At 41.8% G+C, this 18,209-nt stretch overlaps 2 protein-coding genes across 2 annotated transcripts; both read right to left on the minus strand.

The window, feature by feature from the left end:
- Nucleotides 1-479: 479 nt before the first annotated feature.
- LOC115690080 (protein LEAD-SENSITIVE 1-like) lies at nt 480-2,243 on the minus strand. The gene is made up of 2 exons (XM_030616317.2): nt 1,812-2,243; nt 480-1,179 (listed from the first exon to the last, which is right to left on the minus strand). The coding sequence occupies exons 1-2, from the start codon at nt 1,939-1,941 to the stop codon at nt 713-715; spliced, it is 597 nt and encodes a 198-aa protein (XP_030472177.1). The 5' UTR covers nt 1,942-2,243; the 3' UTR covers nt 480-712.
- Nucleotides 2,244-11,720: 9,477 nt separating this feature from the next.
- LOC115690078 (protein LEAD-SENSITIVE 1-like) lies at nt 11,721-13,299 on the minus strand. Its single transcript, XM_030616315.2, has 2 exons — nt 12,926-13,299; nt 11,721-12,292 (listed from the first exon to the last, which is right to left on the minus strand). The coding sequence occupies exons 1-2, from the start codon at nt 13,050-13,052 to the stop codon at nt 11,811-11,813; spliced, it is 609 nt and encodes a 202-aa protein (XP_030472175.1). The 5' UTR covers nt 13,053-13,299; the 3' UTR covers nt 11,721-11,810.
- Nucleotides 13,300-18,209: the final 4,910 nt, after the last annotated feature.

The following is an 18,209-nucleotide window of genomic DNA, read 5'->3' on the forward strand; positions in this document are numbered from 1 at the left end:
AGCACTGGAGATGCTGTAAGAATTTCAATTGAGCAAGCAAAATGAACCATTGAACAAGCTCTTGTCCACCAAAGAAAAAGATTTCATCGTTATACATAAGTCTACATCACTCACACAAGCGAACATAGTTCTCGAGCAGGACAGGAAAAACCTGAGCTTTGAGCAGAACTTCTATTCTGCATATGAGTAGCGGCATGTGAAGAAAACAGCCACAGATTAGAAGATCCTCTGTTTCGACCAAAAAAAATAAATAGATCCTCTAACTCTTGTATCCTGTGAGTCTGCTATATCATAAGATGCAACACACTGATTTTTCTGAGCATTTGAATCATCAAAACCATGGCAAGAACAAAGGAAAGAAAAGGCAAGGAATCGAACAATTCAATGCCCTGACGCAAAACATGGAAAAGTGCTCACGGTATGGGAGCGCCGTTAGATCTTCCTAGAATCTTGAGTCGGCACAGTATCCATGAGATTGGTTTGAGGGTGGAAGCATCAAGAGAGTTGGCTCATCATTTCACTAAAATTGTACATTAGCATGAACATGACAGCAATTTTGCATTGTGCTTCTACTTGAACATATGAACCAAAATCTACATTCCACTACTTTTGGCATGGATAGAGCATCTCAAATTTGTACAAAATCTGCCAAAATGCGAGCATTCTCAGATTAGAAACAATCGCAAGTGGCAATAAGACTACTTTCCAAACTTCACGAGCGGTTCTTCAGCTCTCTGTACTTCATCAAACAAGCATCATAAAAGCCCGTCTGCACGCTGGCACGTACACCCGTCTGACAGTAAGTTGCGAAATGTTCGCAGTTATTACCAGTAAGATCATACTTACCAAATCCATTGCTCCTGAGAAGCTCATAAGCAGCTTCAACAACTTGTTTAGGGGATCTGCTACAAGAAAGGGTGCTGCAAGTTCCCGAATTTTTCAGGAGAAGGCCTAATCGCGGTGCGCCATACATGAAGTAATGAATGGAATGAAGCGTCTTGCGGCCCCGACGGAAGCAATCGAGGCACGTCTTGATGACCCCGCGGTCAGCGTTTTCCTGGTACCCACATTCTGGACAGGCAGGCACAGTTTCTGGTTCGACCATGGAAAGGGAAAGGATAGCCTCCTTGCTCTCTGTCCTGGTGAAGTGAATCACATAACCGCCTCCCACGTATATTCCTGGCATGTTTAGACACAACTTAATGAATTATGAAACACTTAATCAAACCACAGATTTGCCCAAAAGATGGAATTAAACCACCAATAGCAGTAGGATTTGGGTTTGGTTTGCTAGCAAATCAAGATAAAGCAGGCCTTTGCACCATAGGCCTTCGGACAACATTACACTCAACTTTCTCTTTCTTTGTCATAAACTTTCCAGTGAACTTGTAAGGATCTAAAAGGACAATACGAGCAAAACAAGAAAAGAACACAGAAAGTGATAACCCCAAAGAAATCACACCGATTATTGCAGTAGTTTAACAAAATGTAGGAAAGAAATCTAGAAACCAAAAGGTATGCATTTGACTCAGAAAAGGCATAAATTTTACGTATCTAACTTCAAATGCTAATCATAGATCTCAATTGGCATCACCATCTTCCCCGTTATTTGGGTCTATTATTTGACAAATTCCTCCTCATGACCCTGCTTTTGGGCCAGGGAAGACAGGAAATGAAGCTAGAAATGCGATTTTTATCAGTTGGAAGAGAAAACTTCGTCCGATTAAAGAATCAGACAAGAACCCAATTGAGAAAGAACAGGGAAGAAGAGATCTCATAAGCAAGCATCAGAGAGGTTGAAGAAGACTGACCATGGTGACTGTAAGAGCCGTATCGCTTATAAGCGTAGATGTGATCACCAGGTTTCAGATCTTTTGGGTCGACCTTCTTCCATATCAGCTTCATTCCATCTTCAATTTCCTTCTTGATCTTGTTCATCATTTTCTTTTTCACTTCGGGTTCTTTTGGACCCTCTCTTTACTCCCAAACACCAAACTTTGCATACTGTTTGCTGAGAGAAGCCGGCACTGCGAAGCCGGCACTTGTATAGACAATGCTAGGAGATGATCAATGCTTGTCCATCAAGTTTCGTGCTTGTTTCTTTGGATTGTGTGGATGAGACAGAATTGGCCCAGTCAATGAGCCAGTCAGATTTTTCCTCTCCACGCACAGCACTAGTCAAACCCCCCTCTCGGATTACCGGTGGAGATGTCTTAATGAGGTTGAAAAATGAGTAACCAAATCTCCTTCCATATCCATTCCATCCCATCTGCTTTGGAAGATATGTGATATTCCTTTTGAACAGTAATGATTAGCAAAATTGGTACATGACTTGCTTATGTTTAGTAATGAGTAGTAATTTCTAAAGGCCTCTCGTTCCTATATTCTTATCGTATGATTCATTACTAAATAATACCTATTTACTTTATTTGGTATTGAGATTTCTTCCGTTAGATTTTTATTTGGTGCCCAATATATGTAAATCTTTGTTGCTGGGGTGACATGTATACACATGGTCGATTTGTTTTCTAAACATTCTTTAAACTGCACGTTGCACTCATTTAGATCGTTTTGGAAAATAAAATTATTACATTGCGATGTATAGGATAGAATCTCCTTTCCCAATTTCCAAATTAACTTTTTCTTTCCCAATTTGAATTAGGCCTTGATGTGAATTAGTAGTAGTCTTGTAGATGTTGGATATATTACTCGTCAATATCCCCTTAGGGACCTAAAGACGGGACGGCAACACACAAACTTGCAGCTGTAAGGAAAAGCCAGCCTTGGAATTATTGATGATTGCTCTCAATGTTGCGACAACACCCTTTGGCCGTACCCTGCGAGAAAGAACGTGATTTTTTTTTGGTCTGTAACCAGAGAATCTGGTAAGAATGGAGCATTTCTACCTTATTTCACCAAACCCTCATCACAAAACAAGCATCTAACCCTCTGTTCACTCATTTCACAGTGAGTGTCGTTCATTGGTAATAACACTGCCAAAATGCAAAATGCAAACTCCCCAACTCCATGATTCCACCATATTTACTATCTTCTGTGAGTCTGTCCAGAGTCATTCTCTCATGCACATTCAATCTTGAATTTGGCAAAGCATCACTTCTCGATCAAGATATGGTGGATGATTCAGGACCTAATTGGGTGGGGATGAACAAAAGAGTTTATCTTCACTTACCCAGAAAGAGAAAGAGGAAAGAAAGGAATTTAGAGCGGCACCCACCCATGATTCTGCCACAGAAAATATAGTCCAACTGCAGAACCTTCTCCAGACTTTTTAAGTGTTGTCGGCGGAAATTCTACTGATGTCAATCAACGACCCTTTTATTTCTTCACGTTGACTGCGTAATCGGCAAAAAAGTTGGATGGTTCTTGAGCAATTTAACTTTTGAAAACCCTCCTATTCAAGAAAAGAACCGTATTATTAACCTTTAAGTCATAAAATAAGCTGAAAACAGATGTTTCTCTGAGAGAGCCATGTAGAGTACAAGCCTAAAAGCAGAAAAGAAAAAGGGTATAGTTTCTCCAGTATATGGGTTCTTAGAGGGAATGGTGCGGCTCAATTTTCTTCATGTTGTATAACATCCAACCGGTAAGTTATTCATCAGAAAGAGAATGTTCTTGGTGGTACAATATGCAGAGAGCAACAACAATTCATATTTGTTTCTTAACACGTACTCATTTAACTGAAAAGAATCACACAAACTACGCCGCACAACCTTGACGTCGGTGTTAATGAATCTGTACTCTTATGAGTGTGGAATTGCAAATTGGCATTCACAAGAGTCTGATTGGAATCTTTGGATGTGAAACATTGCAACCAATGTGTTTGGGAAGCCGAAGACCAACACGGACTTCTGGCCGTACAGTGGGGATCGGTTCAAGCTGTCGATTCCATCCAAATGGAATCCGAGCAGAGAGGTGGAGTACCCCGGCCAGGTCCTCCGATATGAGGACAACTTCGACGCCACCAGCAACATCACCGTCACTGACTTACTTTGGCAAGACTGACGCTGAGGTAATCTTTAGTCCCAATTTGAATTAGGCGTAGGATTCTCGTAGATGCTGGTTAAGATTCCTCATCCACATCCGTCCTTGGGGCTTAAAGACGGGACCGCAACACAGAACTTTTGTCAAGGAAAGGCCAGTCTTGGAATTAATTGAAGACTAGTTTCGATATTCCGACAACACCCTTTGACGATACCCTACGAGACAAAGGGAACTGACAACGTAGGATCGATTTGTATTGGTGGTCCGTGAGACGTTGCTGTCTCTCGTCATCTCCGATGCCCAGTCAATCATCTGGTTCTTTAAAGGGAAGACACTTTATAGCAGATTCACTCCACATCAAAATATTAATAAAGGGAAGAGTCTCTCCTCAATCGTACAATATGATTAAAAAAATGTAGCATTTCTACCTTACTCAAACAAGCCTATCACAAAAGTAGCATCTAACTCTTTGTTCACTAGTTTCACGGTGTGTGTCGTTCATGCATAACAACACTGCCAAAATGCTAAATGCTAAATGCAAATGCCTCAACTCCATGATTCCGTTAAATTGGATTAATACAAAAAAAAATCACAAATTAGTACACATGTGATGAATAGAGAATAAAACTCCAAACTAATACATCCGTCAACTATCACGTGTGATTTAACTCAGCAATTTGATAGTAAAATTTTCTCGGAAACTAACGGAAGGTAAATTTGTCACAAGCGTACGAGTTTAGGGCTTTTTGTGATAAAAAAATTAGTTTTGGATAAATTTATCTCAAGTGCACTAATACGGGGTTTTTCATAGTATTAACCCTTTTATTTTTTAGTTGGCCAAACGGCCTTAGCCTTAGAGGCCCGTGGTCACTCATGTGGCCCTGGGTCCAATCATTGGACTCTTTTTTTCACCCGGGCCAATGCTTGGGACCAAAGGGGTCGTGCCTGGCACGCAACTTTGTCCAAATGGGCCAAGCCCAACACAGGCCCAATTATGCCATGTCTGGGTCGGCACGGTCTGTTGGCCATTGCTAATCCCGACCAATGTTTCCAATCAGTGGAGAATCTATTTTGATGTGTCCAAATACATCCGAACCATTAATTTATAAAGTCCACACATATATAATTTAAACACAACTCGGTTAAGGTAGGATCCAGTAAACCCATTAGACGGGTGAGTCGGGTCAGGCCGAGTCCGCCCCAAAGAGACTCGTTTAGCCTCTTTTGACCAATTTTCATGCAATATAAATCCAGTGACTCATACTCGACCCGACTCATGCCCAACCTATAACCAATTCGATCCCAACCATATTTATAAAGTACTTCCATATTTAACCAAATCCATGAAAACTCATACTAAGTGAGCACAAAATCAAGTGAGGGCGAGAGAAAATGAAGAGAGAGTGGGTTAGATTTAAGTAAGTCGTAAATACATTTATGACTCATTTAACACTCATATTATGTTTAAACCCATTAATTGAATATAAGTAATCCATACAACAACTCGCCCATCATATATGAGTTAAGAAATTGGTTTGTGACCCATTTTAACAGATTTAAATCCAAATTACATAAATCGAGTGCATAAAAGAATTTTTCGGTCTAGAGTTGGATACTTTCTGGGGTCCTTCCCACGATTTACTCTACGTTCTTCCTTGACAAACGCGCATTGAATTCGTACAGTCTTATACCAATGACTTAGTTCAATCACGTTTGGCTGTCCCATGAGCGTTCTCCAAATTTTCATATGAGCTCTCTCGAATCGAGCATGTAGCAGTCCATCCATACATGAACTAAGTAATTCTTACAACCCAAAAACAGGTCTTCATCTCGGTGAGTTGTATGGTTGTTGGGGAGGAAACGTTCCTCAAGATATTCCATGGAGCTTAATTTTGAGAACCGATAAACAAACGCTCGGGAAACTCGGGAGTTGATGGACATAGCCGAGATGAGTACCACTTACGAGCCAAAAGAGGTCGGACACGGCAACTCTTGTCGATCGATGGGTCTAAGGCCAAATGCCGGACTTCAAGAACATGAGAATCAACACGAATAGCATAAAAGAACCTAGACAAAGCAGAAGTTACGAAGAACGGACAAGCAAATGTACAATTGCGCTTCAATCATCTGGCCGGAAGCTATGCCATAGTCGGGCTACTTGTATGTAATGGCCTACTTTCCTAAACCAATGTAAAACTCTGGAGATGGTGGAAGAATTTCAATTGAGCAAGCAAAAATGAACCGCTTAACGATCTCTTGTCCACCGAAGAAAGAGATCAAATCGTTAGAGGCAAGCCTAAATCACTCGCACAAGCGAAGAAAATTCGGAGCTCGACACTCTGACGCAGAGAGAAAGCGTAAATTTGGAACAACTCCAAAGAACTCGAAATTTTTATTCAATAATACTGTGTTTTTTATTACAAGACGGACATCTTATATATAGAGATAGGACTCCTAATACTAATGGAAACCGAATAATTAAAGAAACTGCTCGATTGGTAATATAGGAAAGCGCCTTACTTGGTAATATAGGAAAGCGCCTAAATGATAATATAGGAAGCTCGCTTGAATGGTTGTTTTCCCCAAAATCAGAAAAACTGCCGAGATTTCCGGTGATTACGGCGATCACATTGTTCAAGATAATCACAGGCTAACTGTTCTACATCATTCTCTCCCTCTTCGGAAAAATTTGCCCTCGAGTTATGATCAGGATAGAGGGGTGTATCAGAAGCATGATACTCAAATAAGTCTGCCACATTAAATGTAGGGGAAATGTTGAGATCACCAGGAAGTTCAACTACATAGGCATTGTCGTTGATCTTCTTCAGGATGCGGCAAGGACCAATCTTCTTGTGCTTCAGTTTATTAGAGGTACCTACAGGAAAACGCTCCTTTAGTAGGAAAACCATTACCTCATCGCCTACATCAAAAATTTTCGAACGTCGCCGTTTGTCAGCATCCTCCTTATACTTTGAATTAGAAGCAGCCAATTGACTAGCCACAGCAGCTTGGACTTCATTAATTCCGGTCGCCAAATTCTCTGCCGCGACACTATAGCCTGGAATCTTGGGCAAGGGAACCAAATCCTGAGTATGCTGTGGTGTACGCTCATAAACGACCTGAAAGGGAGATGTACTGGTACAGCGGTTAACCGAGTTGTTGAAGGCGAACTCGGCGGGAGCAAGATACCGGTCCCCTTGCTTAGGCATATCGCTGCGAGAGCGGCGAATGATATCCGCCATAGTACGATTCACAACTTCCGTCTGACCATCCGTTTGGGGATGGAAAGAACTACTATACTGTAAATCAGTCCCAAACAAACGCCATAAAGTACGCCAAAAATGGCTCAGAAATTTCGTGTCACGATCGGAAGTGATTGTCTTCGGCACACCATGGAGACGAACTACTTCACGAAAGAATAAACTTGCTACATGCGTAGCATCCGAAGTTTTCTTACAAGGGATGAAGTGCGCCATCTTTGAAAATCGGTCAACCACCACGAAAACAGAATCTAAACCCCGTTGAGTGCGAGGAAGTCCCAACACGAAGTCCATCGATATGTCTACCCAAGGACCCGAAGGAACAGGCAATGGGGTATAAAGACCAGTGTTCTGAGAGTGGCCCTTAGCGGTTTGGCAAATGTAGCATTTACTGACAAATCGCCCCACGTCTCGCTTCAGTTGAGGCCAATAGTACCGCTCCTCCACCAAGGCTATAGTTTTATCTCGCCCCAAATGTCCGCCGAGAGTACTACCATGAAGCTCTCGAATGAGTTGTTCACGTAAGGAACCACGTGGAATGTATAATCTATTGTCAAAGAACAAGAAATTTTCTTGAATTATCATATCGCCATGACAACTTGTTTCAGAACACTTCTCCCATATCTCACCAAAATCATCATCCTCAGGATAAAGAGAACATAGGTGATCAAAATCGATAACATCAGTACGCATGGTCACGAGTGTCGCAGCACGTCGACTCAGCGCATCTGCCACTTTATTTAAATGGCCTGCTTTGTGACGAAGCACAAAATTAAATTGCTCCAGAAAAGAAACCCATCATGCATGCATTCGATTTAAGTGCTTCTGACTCTTGATATATTTAAGAGCCTGATGATCGGTGTTAAGAACAAATTCCTGCTGATAAAGATAGGACTGCCAATGCTTTATAGCTCGCACGACAGCATAATATTCCTGCTCATACGTCGACCAACGCTGGCGAATTTCATTAAGTTTTTCACTAAAGAAGGCTATAGGCTTACCTTCTTGGGAAAGGACAGCGCCAATCCCGACGCCGGAAGCATCACAGTCCAGCTCGAACACTTTCTCAAAATCAGGGAGCATCAATACCGGCGTCGTGGAGAGTTTTTCTTTTATAAGAACAAAACTGGCCGAAGCTTCTTCTTCCCAATGGAATTTGCCCTTCTTTAAACAGTCAGTGATCGGGGCCATAATAGTACTGAAATCTCGAATGAAACGCCTATAGAATGTTGCAAGACCATGGAAACTTCGAGCCTCGCCAACATTTTTTGGAACTGGCCAATTACGAATCACGGCCACCTTATCTGCATCAACGTGAAGTCCATCTGCGCCAACAACAAAACCCAAAAACAAGAGGCGTTCTGCACTTGTCTTGAAGGCCGTTTTCCATTCATCGCCAGGACGGATGCGAACTTGGTGGTATCCGCTTCGAAGGTCGATCTTCGTAAAAATCCGTGATCCAGCAAGTCTGTCTAGCATATCATCAAGTCGTGGAATCGGAAACCTATACTTGACAGTAATCCGGTTAATGGCACGACTGTCTACACACATACGCATGGTGCCGTCTTTCTTTGGCGTGAGAAGCGCAGGAACTGCACATGGACTTTTGCTTTCACGCAAGAAGCCCTTTCGAAGGAGCTCTCCCACCTGCTCCTGTAAAATCTGATTCTCCTTCGGATTCATCCGATAATGCGGCAAATTAGGAAGACTAGCACCTGGAAGAAAATCAATCTCATGTTGGATATTCCTCAAAGGAGGTAATCCGTCAGGTAAATCCTCAGGCATAACATCACTGAATACCTTTAATAAGGGCTTAAGAATGTCGGGAACACGAACCACAACTTGCTGGTCGCTCTTGTCCACAATCATATACATCCCTTCACGCTTTCAGATATTCATCATAACCCCTGCATTTTGCTTCTTCACAATCTGAGGGGAATTACTTTTTGGTCTCAAAGTAATTTTAGTCCTTTTCCACACAAAAGAATACGTATTCTCCCTAGCTCGGTGTGTAGCATCAACATCATATTGCCATGGCCGACCCAGTAAAACATGACACGCATCCATCTCCACAACATCACAGACAATAGTATCTTGATATGATTTCCTGATCGAAATAGGTAAACGGCATAATTGGTTTACCTTAAGTTCTGCTCCCTTGCGTATCCACCCGATCGTGTAGAGCGCGGGATGTGGCTCCGTCTTTAGTTGCAAGTGATCCACCAAGGCCTTTGACACTATGTTCTCGCAACTTCCGCTGTCAATAATGATATCGCATACTTTGCCATTGACAGTACAGCGAGCGCGAAAAAGCTGATTCCGCTGGGTATCTTCTGTCCGCGGAGTAAGCAATAGACGATGCACTACACAAATAACTTGCTCGCCCACTTCATCTTCCACTCCCACTTCTTCTTCATTTTCCCAATCTTCCTCATACACATCTTCGTCATGTTCAACGATATTGGCCATTCTACGACGAGGACAATCACTGGAACGATGGCCCAACTCATTACACTTGTAACACCTGATCGGTTGGGGCTTGGCATATGGATTCTGGGTATTCGGATTGGGAGTGCGATTGCTTGCTGCGACTGCTTCCTTAGGCGTCCCACTAGTACCCCCTGGAACTCGGCTCGAATCAGGTGTTTGTTGACTAGAACTTGCAACATCAGGCTGTCTTCCTTTCCCGAATGACCCACGACCCGAATAATTGCTACCACGAGTACTAGGGCTAGTCCTCTCCAATTGCACCTCAATTTTTCGCGCCATATCCTGGGCGTCTTCGACAGAGAATAGTCGATGCAAAGAAACCCGATCCTGGATATTAAGTCGTAAACCATTAATGTACCTATCAGTTTGTTGTGCCTTGGACTCATCCAGGTTATTGCGAGCGGAGAGTCGAAGGAACTCTTCCGTATAAGCTTGGACCGATCTATTCGATTGTCGGCAATTCTGGAATTGCTGAAATAACAGTTGCTCATAGTCCGTTGGGAGGAACCTCTTCTTCAACTTCTGTTTCATCTGACCCCAAGATCGAATAGGAGCCTTGCCTTGTCGACGTCGCATCAATTGAGTCTGTTCCCACCAAGCTGAAGCGCCACCCTTCAACTTGTACGCCACAAGTTTCACTTGGCGATCCTCGTCAATATCCATAGCGTCGAAGAATTTTTCGACCTCCCAAAGCCAGTCAAGGAAATCTTCAATATCCAAATTCCCATTGAAAGTAGGGAGATCTACCTTTAGTTGATACTGCTCAGGATCTCATCGATATCCTCCCTGACGTCGATTCCCACGAACATGCTCCTCCTGGAATCCCCTGTATCGGCGACCACCACGAATCTGCATCTCCTGGAAATCATCGTCTTCGTCTTCCGTATCCTCGACATAGTCTTGACGCCTATGTCGGGGAATTCCTCTACGCCCCATAGCATCTTCGGGTTCACGAACGACAGGAATTCGCTCGGCTGGAAGAACGCCAGACGCATGGTTTGTGGACAGACGCTGGATGGCATCAAGGATCTCTTGAAACCTCCGATCGGTTTGATCCACGAACTGATTGAACTCAGCCCGCGTAATAGGCTCGTTCTCACGGCCCTCAGCAGCGGGGAGATTGACATTCACGTTATTCACCATCGTCATAGGAGAAACCTACTCTGATACCAAATGACGCAGAGAGAAAGCATAAATTTGGAACAACTCCAAAGAACTCGAAATTTTTATTCAATAATACTGTGTTTTTTATTACAAGACGGACATCTTATATATAGAGATAGGACTCCTAATACTAACGGAAACCGAATAATTAAAGAAACTGCCTGAATGGTAATATAGGAAACTGCCTTACTGGTAATATAGGAAACTGCCTAAATGATAATATAGGAAACTGCTTGAATGGTTGTTTTCCCCAAAATCAGAAAAACTGCCGAGATTTCCGGTGATTACGGCGATCACATTATTCAAGATAATCACAGGCTAACTGTTCTACATCACACTCTGTGCAATGCAAACGACTAAGGAGTAAAAAGGTCTCGGAACTTCCAACCGCAACGGCTGGTTCTGCTTTGCAAAGAAACAAAGTGGGTTGAAAGAACTGAAAATCTTGTTGAGCCAGATCTCAAATTTCGCACTCATCTTTGTTGTCGTCTTCATGTTTCTTCAGGAACTTTTGGCAGCCACCTTGAAGCGCTATGTGATCTGTGCTGCACTTGATTGACAATAACACAGTGCAGTCCCAACTAATCAACGGAGTCGTAAAATTATAGACAATCAGAATATCTCTAACTATTGTATCCTGTGAGTGTGCTACATCATAAGGTGCAACACACTGAATTTTCTGAGCAGAGAACCATCGAAACCATTTCGAGAACAAAGGAAACAAAAAAGAAGGCAAGAACATCACTGCCATTTTGCATTGCGCTTCTTCTTGGAGATATGAACCAAAATCCACATTCAAAACTATTGATTTGGATAGAGTATATCAAATTTATATAATATAATGCCAGAGTGCACGCATTCTTAGCGTAAGCAACTGTCGATAATGGAAATAGACTACTCGACAAACTTCTTGATACGTTCTTTAGCATCTCTGCACTTCTTCGCAAAGCCATCATAAAATGCCGCCTGCTCGCTGGCACTTACACCCGTCTTACAGTAAGTGGCGAAATGTTTGCAATTATTATCAATAACATGGTAAGTACCAAATCCATTGCTCCTGAGACTCTTTTGAGCAACTTCGACTACTTCTTCAGGGGATTTGTCACAAGAAAGGTTGCTGCAAGTTCCCGCAATCTTCAGGAGATAGCCCCATCGCGGTGCACCATACTTGAAAAAATGGATGGAATGAAGCGTCCCATTGTGTTGACGAAAGCAATCGAGGCACGTTTTAATGACCCCGCAGCCAGTGTTTTCCTGGTACCCACATTCTGGACAGGTGGGCGCAGTTTTTGGTTTGACCTCGGAAGGTGAGAGGAGGCCATTCTTGTTGTCTGTGCTGGTGTAGTGAATCACACGACCGCTTCCCACATATATTCCTGGCATGTTTAGAGACAACTTAGTGAATTATGAAACCCTTAATAACACCACAGATTTTCCCAAAAGATGGAATTAAACCACCAATAGCAGTAAGATCTGGGTTTGGTTTGCTAGCAAATCAAGATAAAGCAGGCCGTTGCACCATAGGCCTTCGAATAACTTTACAGCCGACTTTCTTTTTCTTGGTCTTAAACTTTCCAGTGAACTTGTAAGGACCTAAAAGAACAATTCGAGCAAAACAAGAAAAGAACATAAAAAGCGATGACCCCAAAAAAAATGCACGGATTATTACAGTAGTTCAACAGAACGCAGGAAAGGAATCTAGAAACCATAAAGTACGCATTTGACTCAGAAAAGGCATGTGCTTTTGGTATCTAACTTCAAATGCTAATCATAGATCTCAATTGGCATTACCATCTTCCACGTTCTTTGGGTCTATTATTCGGCAAAATCCACCTCATGACCCTGCCTTTGGGCCAGGGGAGACAGAAAATGAAGCTAAAAAGTTGATTTTAATCAGTCTGAAGAGAAAACTTCACCCAATTAAAGAACTAGAAAAGAACCCAATTGAGAAAGAACTGGGAAGAAGAGATCTCATTAGCAAGCATTAAGAGAGGTTGAAGAAGACTGACCATGGTGAGTATAAGAGCCGCACATCCTATAAGCGTAGATATGATCGCCAGGTTTCAGATCTTTTGGGTCGACCTTCTTCCATAACAGCTCCTTTCCATCTTCAAATTTATTCTTGATCTTGTTCATTCTTTTCAATTTTCACCTCGGGTTCTTCCGGACTCTCTCTACTCTCAAAGACTCAAACTTTGCACTCTGTTTGCAGATAGAAGACGCACTGCGATGCCGGCATAAATATACAAACAATGGTATGAGATGACCAATTCTTGTCCATCAAGTTGGGTGCTGATTTTTCTCTGGCCGCGTAGATGATACTGGAAATGGTCCAGTCAATGAACAAGTCAGATTCTTGCTCTCCATACAGTCGCACAACACTGGCCACACGCTCCCCTCAGACTGATGAAGAAGATGTCCTGATGAAGGTGAAAAACGAGTAACCCTTTCTTTTTCAATATCCAATTCCATCTGCTTGGGAAGATAAGAGCTAATTCTTTTTTAGCAGTGATGATTAGCAAAATTGGCAACGAGACTCGGTCCACGTCCGTCTAAGGGCTGACATTCCTTTTTTATACTCATATTATTCTCGACTAAATAATACCAATTACTTTTTTTTTGGTACCGAAGTTCCTTCCTCGAGATTTTTATTTCGTACCCAATTTATGTATGACTTGGTTGCACAAGTGCCGTGTACACATGGTCAAAATACATGTTGCGCCATTTATTTCCAATTTAGCGTATTTTTCCCCCAATTTGAATTAGGCGTAGGATTCTTGTAGATGCTGGTAAGATTCCTCATGCACATCTGGCCTTGGGGCTTAATTCTGTGTGTAATTGGGCAGAGATAATGAGATAATTCCATTTTCAATTTTATAGAACGATACCTAAGGTATCGATTGCTGATTTGCCCACACTCTACCAACGTAATAAAGAATTGGTCCATCAGTTTGTTGCTCGATTCAAAAAGGCTAGAAATATATCCCATGCTTCTCTCTCAGAGAAAGAATTCACAAATTTGTCTTTCAATTGATTGAAATTCAATAATTCGAAGGCCAAAACTTTGCCGATTTATTTCAGTTGGACGCGCAAGTATCTAAGTATGAGCAACTACTTAAGAACAAAGATAGCGGACAATATGAAGACTTTAAACAAAATGTGGCTTTCGTGGGGAAACATGTCATATGATGAATCTCACCAAGAAGAAATTTGGCAAGGAAAAATCGAATTTGCCAATGACAAGGGGGTACATGATGACTCATGATTATCTAATTTAGAAGAATCAAATGATCCATGAATTATTCAATTCTTTGAAAGGGGACATATGTTCACACCAAAAAACGACCAACTTTTGTCGACAAGTGGTAGACTTAATCGATGAGAGCAGAGTTTTGTGAACAGCATAAGTCATCGATAAAATGAACAATTGACAATTTGAAGAGTATCAACAACTCACCAGTGAAGTCATTAACAATGCATCGTGAAAGCTATGGACAAGAGCCTTGAAGATTTAGAAAACGGATCGATAGTCATCGATGACGAGCAATCAACATAAAAACATAATCATTGGGTGGTTATGTTCATTGCCGCTATTTTATTGTATTTTTTGTAACTTCTTATGGATAAGTGTTCTTGATAATAGGAGTTAGGTAACTCCTTGTAACTGCCATTAGAAAGTTGTTTGTTTATTTGAATTCCAAAGTAATAATCACCATTTGTAACCGTCGATTGTAGGCTTTAAATAGAAACCTCGTACTCTTTTTAAAGCCCCCTCAATCAATGAAAGAATGCAACGTTCTCGCAAATTTATCTTTACCTTTACTTTTCCACAATTTAAATATTTTTCAATTTCCGTACTTTAGCTGTAGTTTCAGATATATTGTCGTCGATTAAATTCCAACTTTGTACCTTTGTCATCTCACTTTGTTGTCGATTAAATTCCAGCAAAACTTTTTATGTCATCGAGCTTCGGGTTGATTAAATTCCATTGAAGCGTACCTCTTCCTTGTGTTCCATTGATATGATTCCTGTCTGGAATCACCACAGAACCCGTCTCCTCTTAACAAAAATCGAAAAACAAATTTCGGTGAAAAATACTAGTCGATGATCTAATTTTGGAAAAACACATACATAGAAGCGGTCAAAAGACTCAAAACCCATCAGTCCTAAAAAAACAAGTGATTGACCAATCGAAATGCATGGCAAATGAATCAATATAACCATATTATATACGTAGTAATATCAATTTGGCTGCACGCAACACAATAGAAGATATTCCGTCGGGTTTAGTGCCTGGTCGCAGGCACTAATGTAATAAAATTTAGTTTACTTTATTGGCTTGGCAACGAAGTCCTAGGTACGAGCAGCTAAGATAGATCAGTGATATGCTGAAGAATTTGTATGTTACTACATGAACGTGGAGGAGGCAGCTTGTAATGGAAAGTTTGGATTTCATGTATTGTGAATGAAGTTGTATGAATAGACAGTTCTTTTATACTGGAGTACGTTATGCTCGGGCTTGATTTTCTTGGGAAAAGTGTCAAAAAAGTCCTAAACCTTTTGCATTAGTGCCAATTTAGTCCTAAATATTTTGTTATTGTCAATTCAGTCATAAACTTTTTGTATTGGTGCCAATTTAGTAATAAACCTTTTTTTATGTCAATTCAGTTCTAAACCTTTTGTATTTGTGCAAATTCAGTCGTAAACCTTTTTGTCTTTGTGCCAATTCAATCCTTCCGGCCAATTTTGGCCGGATTTTGCTGACGTGGACGCCGGCTGGTCATCGGCACTGACATGGACAACTTTTAATAATATTTTAATATTTTTTTAAATTTTTATTTATTCTTTTATTCTTTTCTTTTCTCTTTTTTACCTCCCTCCTTCCTCCAGCCGGTCGCCGGACTGGCGATCGGCCAGAGGCCAGAGGTCGATGAGGACCTCACCGGCCAATGGCGCGACCTCGCCGGCCACTAGCGAGGCTCTCCCTCATCAGCGACGGCGAAGGCGAGCCTCGCCCAGCCACCGGCGAGGCTCGAGCCCTTGCCGGAGGCCACGACGAAGGCCTCTGGCAAGGGCTCGAGCCTCGCCCAGCCATGGCGAGGCTCGCCTTCGTCGTCGCTGGCTAGGGCGAGCCTTGCCTAGCCATGGCGAGGCTCGCCTTCGCCGTTGCTGGCGAGGGCAAGCCTCGTCGGCGGCTAGGCGAGGCACGACCTTGCCAGATCTGGCGAGGCTCGCCTTTGCCGTCGTTGGCGAGGGCGAGCCTCGCCAGTGGCCGACGAGCTCGCACTGGCGAGGTTCAGCCTTTGGCCGGTCCGGCGACCGGCTGGAGGAAGAGGGAGGGGAGGAGAAAAAAAAATTCAAAAAAATATTAAAATATTATTAAAAGTTGTCCACGTCAGCGCCGGTGATCGGCCGCCGGCTAGCTGGTGTCCACGTGAGCAAAATCCGGCCAAAATTGACTGGAAGGACTGAATTGGCACAAAAACAAAAAGTTTAAGACTGAATTAACACCAATACAAAATGTTTATGACTAAATTGGCACCAATGCAAAAGGTTTAGGACTGAATTGACACCAAAAAAAGGTTTAGGACTAAATTGGCACTAATACAAAAGGTTTGGGACTTTTTTGGCACTTTTCCCCGTCTTTATTTTATAATTTCTCAGTAAATTAAAATTTAATAAATACTCAAGGAAATAAAAATTTTAATTTATACTTAATTCATCATCATTTTCACAATGAGAATCACACAAAATTAACGCATAATAAGATTTTCAAATTTCAAAAACAAAATGTGAATACAAGGTACAAAAAGAGTGAAATATGATATTTTAAGGTTATACTTGGTCTAGTGGTCTGGGGTCCTCACACACCCTCCTTCTGTTGGGTGTGCACACCCCCGTTTGATGGCACGGACGCCATTTGGGTAGCGACAAATGTTCCACGCGACCTGTGGATCTTGGTGAAAACTCTTTTGACATTGTTTGCACACTACATGAAAGTTTTTAGTCTCTAAGAATTTCCATGTCTGTTCTTACTCGGTTGGTCACCCAAATCGAATACATTTTTGGTTCAAACTGGCCATATATCGTAAATAACGAGGGAATCTTATATACTAAGTGGAAATTTATTAGAAAGTCAAAAAAAAATTATAATATGAAAGAGGGATGAAGGAGAGTAGGGGTGTGCAACCGGACCGGCTTTACCTGGGAACCGGATCAGACCACCCGAAAAAATAGGTCCGGGAACCGGTTCCATTTTTTGGGAACTGGTTAAAACCAGTTTGGTTCTCGGTTCCAAATGAAGACGAGAACCGGGCCAACCAGACCGGTTTTGGAACCGATTTTTAGCATGTGTTAAAAAAAAAAAAACCCTAGATCATACTATTACTATATATTGGATTGTTGCTTTTGGTGGATAGTAATTTCTATTGCTCATCTTAGGGATTGTTGCTTTTGGCGAATAGTGATTTTTATTATTCATCTTTTACTTTGAATCGTTTCATTATTACTCATATTATTTTGCTGGAAAAAATGAAACTAGAAAAGGAACAAAAGAAAAACAGGTTCTAGGGTAAACCCTAAAACCAGATCGAAAAAATAGAATAGGTTCCAAAACAGGTTTGGGGGCAAACAAGGTAGGTTCCGGATTCCAAAAACTAGGAACCGATTATAACAGAGTAGGTTCCAGGTTCTAAGTCTGGAATCTACCCACCCTAGAATCAATCACCCCTAAAGCTAAGAATGAGAACAAGATACCTCTAATTCACAGCAAATTTTATGATTTTCTTTTAAGTTGGCCAGACAACCCTTGGACTTATTTTTTCATCGTCAGGCCATTGCCCGAGAGCAAAGGGGCTGTTCCCGCAAGCCCCTTTTTCCTAATGGGCCCGGCCCAACAAGGGCCCAATGGTGACATGCCTGAGCCGACAAGGCCTGTTGGCCATTGCTATTCCCTACCACAGGTTTCCAACCGATGGAAATTCTATTTGGATACATCCAAATACATCCGAACCATTTAATTAATAGATTCCACACATAATTAGTATAGCGCTCACATAACTCAACAGTTCAGATAGGATCCAGGATACATGCATTGAGTGCCTAGAATAATTTTTCGGTCTAGTATAGATGCTGTTTCAATTCCTACGCACGATTTCTTGTACATTCTTCCCTGACGAACACGCGTTTCGCTGTGCCGTGACTGTTTTCTGGATTTTCATGTGAGCTCTCTCGAGTTGAGCATGTACCGATCCGGCCATACATGCAACTAAGTAATTCTTATAACCCAAGAAC

The sequence above is a fragment of the Syzygium oleosum genome, unplaced genomic scaffold, assembly GCF_021117445.2.
Source record: "Syzygium oleosum isolate NSW1041296 unplaced genomic scaffold, Sole_v2.1 Sole_v2.06, whole genome shotgun sequence".
NCBI classification, from domain to species: domain Eukaryota; kingdom Viridiplantae; phylum Streptophyta; class Magnoliopsida; order Myrtales; family Myrtaceae; genus Syzygium; species Syzygium oleosum.